This window comes from Poecilia formosa, unplaced genomic scaffold (assembly GCF_000485575.1).
Source record: "Poecilia formosa unplaced genomic scaffold, Poecilia_formosa-5.1.2 Scaffold620, whole genome shotgun sequence".
NCBI classification, from domain to species: domain Eukaryota; kingdom Metazoa; phylum Chordata; class Actinopteri; order Cyprinodontiformes; family Poeciliidae; genus Poecilia; species Poecilia formosa.
Genome location: NW_006800559.1, coordinates 147551 through 158456, shown reverse-complemented (window position 1 = coordinate 158456; position 10906 = coordinate 147551). Strand labels below are relative to the sequence as shown.

At 37.6% G+C, this 10906-nt stretch overlaps 1 protein-coding gene across 1 annotated transcript; it reads left to right on the top strand.

The window, feature by feature from the left end:
* Positions 1 to 3501: 3501 nt before the first annotated feature.
* bsx (brain-specific homeobox) lies at positions 3502 to 6090 on the top strand. Its single transcript, XM_007541625.2, has 3 exons — positions 3502 to 3919; positions 4588 to 4778; positions 5494 to 6090. The coding sequence occupies exons 1-3, from the start codon at positions 3679 to 3681 to the stop codon at positions 5737 to 5739; spliced, it is 678 nt and encodes a 225-aa protein (XP_007541687.1). The 5' UTR covers positions 3502 to 3678; the 3' UTR covers positions 5740 to 6090.
* Positions 6091 to 10906: the final 4816 nt, after the last annotated feature.

Genomic DNA, 10906 nt, shown 5'->3' with positions numbered 1-10906 from the left:
CTGTTTGGGATTTTTGTCCACTCCTCCTTGCAGAACTTTGCCAGTTGAGAGAGGTTGGAGGGACATCTGGCATGTACTGCCCGTTTCAGATCTTGCCACAGCATTTCTATGGGATTGAGGTCTGGACTTTGACTGGGCCAATCCAGAGTGCAAATCTTCTTTCTCTTAAGCCATTCTTTGGTACTTTTGCTGGAATGCTTTGGGTCATTGTCTTGTTGCATAATCCATATCCGTCCCAGCTTCAACTCCTTGACTGATGGCAAGAGATTCTGGTCAAGAATTTGTTGATAGCCCTGGGAATTGATGGTTCCCTGGAAAATATGGAGTCGTCCAGGTCCAGAGGCAGAAAAGCAGGCCCAGACTTTCACATTTCCACCACCGTGCTTCACTGTTGGGAGGAGGTTCTTCTCTTTAAATTCAGTGTTTACTTTTTTCCAAACATGGCGCCTGTGATTGTGGCCATATAATTCAATTTTGGACTCATCCGTCCAGAGAATGGACTTCCAGAAAGCCTCTGGTTTGTCCAAGTGTTCTCTGGCAAACTTTAAACATGCAGCTTTGTTCTTTCTTGAGAGCAGAGGCTTCCTTCTCGCAACTCTCCCATGAATGCCATGTCTATTGATATTTTGCCTGATTGTAGACGCATGTACATTTATCCCAGACGCTGACAGAGAGGTCTGCAACTCTCTGGAGGTGATGCGAGGGTTGGCCTTTACCTGCATTATTATTTTTCTGGTGCTTCTTTGTGAAAGTTTTGACGGCCGTCCACATCTGGGCAGAGTTGTAGTGATGCCTAGTGCCCTCCATTTGTAAATGATTTGTCTTACAGTGGATGGATGAAGCTGGAATCTTTTGGAGATGGTCTTATAGCTTTCCCCAGTCTGATGGGCTGTCACCACCTTCTTCCTGACGTCCTCAGATGTCTCCCTTCCTCTCGGCATTGTTGATCTGGTCTTTATGCCTTGACACAACGGTGGTTTGTTTGGTTTCGTCTCCCTTTTAACCAGTGCACCTCCAAACTTTTCCCAAGGACGTCTCATTTGATTGGTCTGCTTAATTGATTACTCAAGCACTAACATGTGCTTCACCTGAGTCTTTTACCTGATTGTCTTTACCAGTGCAGCTGTGGTTCATTTACTTTTGCAGATGCTCTGATTCCGTTTTTCATTTAGTTTGCTTTCAACTCCCACATTTTCCTCAAAACAAATGAATGGAATTGATTAACATAAACCTGACATTTCACATACAAAAACTGGTGATGAGAAAATAAAAGCATGGTAAAAATAAAGAAAAATCTAAACTACTCAACTAGTTCACAAACTTTCAAGCAGCATTGACGCAACACCTGCAATTAAACATGCAGTACCTCGCGGACCACTAGGGGGCGCCCGTGGACCACCAGTGGTCCGGGGACCACAGTTTGAGAAAGATTGACTTAGACAACTTGTTTTATATTTTATCAATTTATATTACAAGTTCAAGTAGGCCTCAGTCTGACTAAATGACTTGATTGCATTAAAATGATTTGGATTAATACATTTAGATCAAATATGATTGAAGATGTCTGTGAATTAGACCCGTTTGTAAATATACTACAAAGGCAAGTGCTTTGCAATTGCCTTTGTAGTATATAAAAACAAAACTGAACTGACCTCTGAAGATCTCTTTTGTGTACGCTATGCTGCAGGTAGAGTTTTAGTTTATGGCATTAAATATGGCATAATTTATAACAAATTTAAATCTGAAGACATGGTGATCCGTTGAGTGTGATAATCATGAATTAGGGTTGGTTGTTGGTTTGCAAGTAGTACATTACCTTTGTTTTAGAACGGTTTATATAATTAAAAAAACAATATTACTAATCAATTAATAGCCAGATCATTATTATTATTAGTAGTAGTAGTAGTAATTTTCAGGTTTAGAAATGGGTTTATTCTCAGTGTTGATGGTAGTGTCTATTTCTGAACTTACGGTCTTGCATGAATCTTGAGTATTTGAACCTGGAGTTTTGTTTGGAGGGACAATCTCGATCCAAAAGGGGAAGTGATTGACATTTATGGCAATATATCAATGTCAAGCTCAGTCGACATTTGTTTTGTCTGCTCTGGTAGCACCAGAAGCACAAACTTCCATAAGAAGCCATAAAGCAGCATAAAGCAGATGCTTTAATAAACTTCCATATCTGGTGCAATAGAACTGTAGATTACCTCAGGTTTCTTTCTGCTTCTTATTTAGAAGTGACACCTCAAAATGAGGGTGGATTTTTATCAATGTGATTTACACTGTTCAGTATGTCTTTAATAGCTGCAAGACAAACGTTTAGCAGCTCTTCAAAAACACTTCTCTGAACACAGCACTTGAGAAAATGACGCACTAACAGTGAGTCAAATGTTTTACAAGATGACAAAAACCGTTTAACGCTGCAAGAATAAATCCATCAGGTGATTCCATCTCAGTTAGCAGTTTACCTTTTTTCTTTTTAATGCAACTTGCCTTTCTTGTGTCCTTTATTTGCGAGACAAAAAGCGTGCAGCATGGACCGAATCAACACCAACAGAACACATTTCTGTTGCAATCACAATTTATACTTCCAGCTTCAGTTATGAAGGGAAAAACAGAGCAAACTAATGGACTGGAGCACAACTTACTCTCAGTAATTAATTTGTTCTCTCTCCATCTCATCAAACGGAAATCCAGTCCAAGGATTACAACTTCCGCTCGAAAATCTCCCCCTAATTGCCTAATACCATTGCAGCTCAAATTCTGTCTATACTAAGGCACTTTGGCATTAAGTGGACTGATTGGAAATGTGATGAAAACACCGGATCAGCAAATTACTGCATAAGGCTTTCTCTCATAAATGGGCACAGGAGCGGCACTTGTACTCCCACAGATTTTTATACTGACAATTACAGCCTATCTGGACGGAATTACTTGACAGACCTGTGGCCCCTAATCCTCCTGCGAGGAAAGCTGCAAAACTATTAGAAAAAAAATATCCAACGTGAAGCAGGAGCGCGGGAATTAATTTTCAGGTTTAGAAACGGGTTTATTCTCATTGTAGTATATAGGCCTTTCTTCTGATAACTTGTGTCAGAGCTGCCTTCTTGAAAGAGACTACAAAACAAATAAAAATTATTTTTTTCGGCAACAGAAAATGCCACATCGGAATTAATTGAATAATATATCAGTTACTTAAGGTTCGTATTGTATTATTTTTCAAATATACAATACTGCTACGTGGATGTAGCAGAACCCATCCACGTGGGGTGCGGGGACAGTAAGGCTCCTGCGGCCTGAACCTCCATCAGATTTTTAGCTGCTTTTCAAATGATTTATTGTGTGGTCACAGGTGCGCTGCTTATCTCAAATCAGTTTACTTTTTTTTTTTCCAGTGCCTTTGAATGCGTCCAAAACCAATCAGAACGAAGAGCCTATCCCTCACACGGCCCTCTCGGCCATACATAAATCTAATTGGCTGATGAGCCAATCAGCTTCCCCAATCCGCCACTCTGCCTCAATAAGTCCCACTAACGCCCCCTTCTACCAACAACTGAGTGATGCCCGGCACCGTGTCGCTCGGCTTTCACACAGAGGGTGCATTTAATCCGCGGAAGCTCGCAAAGGACAGTCAGATGCTGGTGCAGGTTTAAAAAGAGGGGGGAAATCTCTATCATCATGAGTGTGAACTATGCGTCCGCAGCGCCCACGCAGAGATCCACGTCATTTTTCATTGAGGATATCCTGTTGCACAAACCAAAGCCACTGAGAGAAGTTATTCCCGCGCCCTTCTGCAGCTCCCTGACCTCCAGAATGCCCATCCTGGAGTATGGATATCCTCTGATTCCGACGCCAATTCTGGCTCCTCATCCTCACCCACTCCATAAACCGGAGCATCACCAGTACTTTTTCACACCTGGTAAGCACTGGGAGGGCGCCAGAGGCACAAGTTAAGGCCTGGAAGAGAAAATGGTCACAAACTCCTGGATAAAAATGCTTTTGGAGCCTGTTAGACCCTTTTTCCTATTAGGGAATAGTTTAATGTTATCCGATTAAACTGACTGCTACTTTTTATGTTAGGGTTTTAAAGATCAGATTTTTTTTTTCTCCAGCTGCTAAAGTGAGAAAATTGGAAATTAACTTTATAAAAAAAACACCAGCAGTTTATTCAACTATTATTTAAACATATTTTGAATAAGTACTTATTATTACCGTTTCTGAAATATAAATATTATCGATGTTTTCTCAACTATTAAAAAAATAACAGAATATTTAATATTATAGAACTGTGCAATGGGGCTAAACTGATATGGCATTCATTTATGTAGTTTGTTTTTTGCATCAGGTTAGGTTATTTTTATTTTCCTTTAAAAAAAAAAAATCTTGGTAGTCTTGAATAGTTTGAGCAGGATACATATATGATTTGCACCGAAAATCCAATGTCCTTTCTTTTGGGCGAATGTTCTTTCCAATATTGGGACTCTTTTTTTTCCCAATTTTACAATATTGTCCTGTCCGACCGCTCGGAAACAGGACTTGCCTTAAAATGCGCCGCAGATAGATCTTACTTGTCTTGATGTTCAACAGGGATGCAGATGCCGGCTCTGTTCCAGCACCATGCAGAGTTACCAGGGAAACACTGCCGGCGCAGGAAGGCCCGGACCGTGTTTTCTGACTCCCAGCTGTCCGGACTAGAGAAACGCTTCGAGATCCAGCGGTACCTGTCCACACCGGAGAGAGTGGAGCTGGCCACGGCGCTCAGTCTCTCCGAGACACAGGTGCATGCAAACACACCTTACACTTCTACCGAAACTCTGCAAGATAATAATTTCCCGCCGATCCTGTTTTAAAAAATTCATATTTACAACCTGATAGTGAACCTGTCTTAAGAATTAAAGATCTGCAGGTATCCAAAGAACATTTTAATTCTACAGTTTTAATTACACTGACCGTCTGACAATGGAAATACAATACTTGTGATCATTCAGGCAAAACAGTGCTATTTATGTAAGTTGTTGAGATTACTGGGGCCAATTAATATTTTATTTTATTTATTCACTGATTAATTAATTTTTTTATTTTACTGCTGTCTCATTTTTTATTTGCTTTAACAGAAAGAAGATCTGTAACCAAGAAACCAAGCGTTCAGTAATGATTTGTTAAATTTTATTGAATCACCAGAACGACATATATAAATATAAACAACAGATTCCATTTTTATTATAATACAAGAACTACATTTTGCATCGTGTCTATTTGACTTTTTAATTTTAAGACTGGCTGCTTGATCAAAGCGAGATTTGTATGCGTAAGAGAATTGCGTTTACAAGCTTAAACGATTGATGCGTAAGGTTACTTCGGGCGAGCTAAAATGTAGCCTTAATTAAAAAAAAGTTGTCATCTTTTATTTTAATTTATTATTACTATTATTATTGGATGAATTCCGGAATCAGAGATTCATATTTGAACACCCTCTTCTTCTCTCCGCTGCAGGTAAAAACGTGGTTCCAGAACCGGCGAATGAAGCACAAGAAGCAGCTGAGGAAGGCGCAGGATGACCGGAAGACTCCTGCAGAGATGGAGCGCTGCGCAGAGAACTCCAGCGCGGAGAGCGACCTGAACGAGAAGAGTGCGGAGGAGATGAGACACGGCCTGGATGCGGACTCATACATACTGGAGGAGAACGACGACGAAGTGGACATCGAGGACGATATTTGCTCCACAGATCATCTACTATAGGAGCACACCTGTAAGCATCGGCCTCTGCTAATGAAACACAAACTGACTTTTCTCCTGAGAAAAAGAGTCCAATGTGAGCTCATTTATTATTATTATTATTATTATTATTTCCTCCTACATTCGTGTTATTTTGTATTTCTGTAAATTCCTGTACATAAATCTAGCTCTGTACTATAAACGCATTGTGCAGCCCCGCCCCTCTCATATATTTGCACTTTCATCCCAAACAAGAAATATATCTTTCTCTCTCTTTTTTTTTTATCTCATGTTTAAATGTCATTTGCAGTTTGTCCATTTTGTTGGAAAATGTCTGTAATATACACATCCAAAATATATTGAAACAGCACTGGGCTCCCTTTATTCGGCTGTTTTTTATCTCTGTTTTTACCGTAGCGTCAACATCGATCCGTGTTTTTTTGTTTGTTTGTTTTTTTTTTGTTTGTTTGTTAAACAAACAAACAAACAATCAGCTTTTTAGACAATGAAAAATCCACCCACGCCCTTTTAGGTCAGCTCGCGTGATGCTTATTGTTTCCCCTCCACCCCCGTGATTTGGGCGCTACCGTTTGAGGTTAAAAACTAAAATAAATAAAAAAAAAACATAAAATAAAAAAATAAAAAACCTAAAGAACTACGGCAATAAATGACAGGAAAAAAAAACAAATCGAATATCATTTCAAAGTTGTTTGTGCGTTTTTAAACAAACCATCAACACAACGATTTTTTACTAACGGTGCTCATAGTTCAGAGGTAAAATTTAGTTAAATGATCGTAGAGGGCTGCTGGAACCGCTTCATTGTTTTCTGTTTAATTTTTTGTTGACAGCGTGTTGTCTACATTGCATGTTCATTGTGAGGGATTGCTGCAACATCAGAGACCCAGTGTAATCCGCTGGGTTTCCTTAAACACGTACCAATTAGGATATTAAACTGAACTTGACGCCCTGGATTTAATTTAATACTACTGGGTTTGAATCTTTCCTCATGAGAGTGGATTGATTATATTATTCCGTACATTGGATCACTTGTTTTGTAAAGTACTTGGGACATTTGTTGTAAATGGACGCAAGAATACTGAATTTAATTGAAATCGATTTTTGGGAGCCTAAAAATAGAACACCATTGTTGAAAATTTTAAGGTATTTTGTTTTTCTCCACTCTAGAATCATTGCAGATTCTATAGAATCTATAGAAAATACACAAAGAAGCAATAATAAATAACTTATGTTTTTTGCCTGATAAATGTAATAGTTAAAAGGTAGAGTCAAAAGAGAGAAATGTTTAATTCTTATGAATAAAGACACTGGAGACCATTTACCTGTCATGATTCCAAAAGGTGTATCTGGACCAGTAAGATTCTGATCTCACATAGTAAATTCAGTTATACCCCTTAAATTATTCTTAAAATAGTAGTACTAATTCATAGTCCTAAATCAAATTTCTTACAAAGCTCTGTATTTTATTGTTAGACTAATGAAGGCATTTTATGGGAAGGGAATTAAAATATATATATAGAGATATAAACACTGAGAAAATTATGGTCATACTTATAGTGCTATTTAAATATAATTGACATCAGTATCAATTAAATCTTCAAATTTGCAGGATAGATAATTCATTAATACAGATTAAATGTCCATTAACAAACGTCAACCATGTTTTCCATGTATTCCCAACACAGATTTTTTTCTAGCTATTTGATTTTAAGCTAGTTGCTTCCTCACCTCCACAATGCATTTAAGACACTAAACACATGGTCATATTATTATTATAGCAAGCAGAAGCAAAAGTGATTCAGAAGTATACAGGTAAGTGCGACTAAGTTTCAAAATACTAGCAGCAGTGGAGTATAAGGACAACATGCCTGCTTAAAAAATATCTATTAAAGATTGATTCAACTGTTAAAAAAAGGAATTGCACATTAAAAAATGTGCGTCTTTCACTTAAAAATCTGCACTCCAAAATTTACAAATCATATTTCGATTAAGTAAATTAAAAAGTGATCAGATCACCCAATAAGATTTATCAAATGTATTTGTAAAACAATTACATGTACAAGCTCAAGCAGTTCAAAAATAAAAGCAACAAAAAGTAGGAAACATCCTATCAGGTTAACATAACAAAATTTGAAAGTTTGTTGAGAAGCACAGTCAACACAGAGTTTGACAGCATTTATTCCCAGACAGTTGGGTCTAACATTTAGCAGGCTTATGGAAAAAGAACTGTCAGATGGACCAAGGAAGGCATCAAAGGCTGAGTAGAGTGAACTGAAAACATAATGTCCTAAAAGTATGAAACGGACAATAAAAGAAATAAAAATAAAAATAAACACTTCTTGTGTCTGAAAAAAGTTGTTTACTGATAAATCAGGAATCCCATTAGTAATTAGTTTGGTTCCAGTCCAATGAAACACAAGGATTTAGCATACAGTCCTTATTACACTTTGCAAAAGTTTCTTGATGATGAAGTCATTTTCTTACAGGATCTTACCAGAGAGTAGCAGAAAATCTAGATGCTTATTTGATCAGAAATCATGTGAAAATTTAAAAAAGGAAAGGAAAAACAAGTCCCACAACAAAGTAGTTAAACATTAACTTACGATTAAGTTAATGTTTAACTTAATTTATAACAAACTGCAGTTTCCATTATAAAAGTTCAGTCAAAAAAAAAAAAAACAAGATAATTTTATCTTGATTCATGGTTTTCATTTTAGCCCTCAAACTAGTTCTTCAAATATTGCTGTTAAATATTTTAATTTGATTTGAGGGTTTATGACACACATATGTTTGTTATGTACACTGTGTTGAATGTAATAGTTTTGCAATAGTATATTTTCATTTTTGCATTTCCAAAAAAATAAACCAGTAAAATGAAGCCTGGGAAATTAGTTCCACATTTCTGTGAGAGGTTGTACTTTCTATGAGTTATTAATGTGACTGTAATGCGTGTACAAGCCACTAACTCCACCAGATCTTAAGTCTTGAAACCTGATTTTTAAAAGGCTTCATATGTGGTGCTGTAGGATAACATGTAAACCCTCATTGCTCTTTGTGCAGCATTCACCATATTTTTCTACTTTTTGAAAAGCAATTGATCTCATCTACAAAATAGGATTCTGATAAGCAGGCAGTGAGGGGGAAACAGGCCTATTCTGCCTGGCCTACAGAATAGGCCAGGCAGAAGGTGATCAATTAAAGGATTAAGTGTTTTGCAACACATGGACGCATCTGCATTTGGGCCTAATAGCAGGGCCATCAGCTCATTTTCAGGAGTCCTGCTGCCAACTGAAAGCATACTTCTCACATCAAAGCATCCATGTCTGCCTTAGCTTTCTGATGAACAGAGAGAGATGCTAATTTGGTCTCCTTCATGTTTAGTGGTGAAAGACTTCTTCAATTAACTGGACTTCAATGGCAAAAAATGAGTAGGTGGGAGGAAAAAGATGCAAAGAGACACAGCTGGGATAGGCAGCAATCCTCATTAAATTAAAAAGGCCGAGACCATTTGTTTTCAACTGTGCATCTAAGGACTTAACACTAAAAACATAGAACTTCAAAGAGTCTGTGATGGGTTAATAGAGACTATAATCTAATTAAAATATTGCACACAGGTAAATAGTGCTTTGATAATGATCTGAGGGTTCAATTAGTAAAATGTAGTAAAATGGGTGTTTTGTGTGTGAGAGGAATTATTGCTTATTATACTGCTGCAAAATCTAGGGACCTGACCATCAGTGTTTGAGCTTTCATCTGATAAAGAAATGAAAACAAATAGAGAACAAGTAAAGAGTCAAAGAAGCACGCAGTACCAATGCCTGGGGTTCAACCGGGTGTCCTAAGATCCAACCAGACTCAGACTGATGAACAGCTGAACCACAGGACATGTGGTGGTTTGAAAATTCTATTTTATCTCTGAACCTTTACATTAAGCTATACCTTTACATTTCAGCTTTCAGGCTTGTGTGAAGCAGGAAAGGATGATCAAAACACCTTAAAAATCCAGTTGGTCATCCATTCAATGTTTTCTTTGTTAAAATAGTTGTTATTGCAGCAGTCACCACAGTAATGTTTATTTTTGCTTGTTCATGCATACTACATTTGGTATTTCACAATCACAACCGTTTTTCTGTATAGTTCTATGCACCCCAATATGTTTTGTTTGAGATCACTGCCATGTTATTTTTTCCTCATCAAACAAAGAATATAGTGTGAAATTGCTGACTCAATTTAATTAAGGTCAACTCAATGCAGTACAAAGGTCCAATAAAAAATGTATAGGAAACTCAACCTTCTAGTCTTTTCGTAGTTGTTGGGGGCAGTGATATCAGTAACTTTGTAACGCAGACCACTTTTTTCAGTAACGAGTAGTCAAATGAGTTGCTATTAGATTAGCAACTTATTAGCAACTCATTTGACCTAGTTAATGTCAAGGTCAAATCCAGGAATCATATTAAAGTTACTTATCCAAATCACTGTTCCTCCCACCTACTCATTACTATTTTCTTTTGTAATTATTAATTTTATTGCATGTCTTGGGGAGGGACCGTCATTTCTATGCGACAGTTATCAGCAGCGACAGAAATGTAAACAAAGAAGGAAAGTGAGATGCACATTTTGTTGCTGGAAAAACAGGAACTATCTTGAGTTTTTGTCACTAAGTCCGATTATTATAAGCGGGTTTGGTCTTGTTTTTTATTTTTGTTGTTTGTTTTTTGTAAATTCACTTACAAATTTGATGAGTCGCAGGTTGCGTATTTTGGGCTTATTTTTGAACGTGAAGTTGCTTATTTGGGCTTGGAAATAAGCAAAAACACATAATAAGCCCCAGAATTTGTCTGACATCCATTTAGTTTTAGTCAGGCCTTCCAGGTCCATTTATTCCCGGATGTTCTGTCCCGCTGTGTCTTTGTTAATGTCAAGGTAATATATTTGCTGTGAATGATGCCGAGCTTCGTGCTGCTCTCCAGAAAACTGCAAACATCGAACAGTGCAATAAATGTGAAAACAACCATAAATGAACATGTACATAAAGTTGCGCAACTAAATATAATTATATTCCAGCCATTATAATCATTAATATTAAGTGTCAGCAAACACAGGGCCGTAACAAAGAATTGGACGCTGGGGCAAGGAGTGGGGGAGCGAGCCCCACTCCTTGCCCTACAGCTC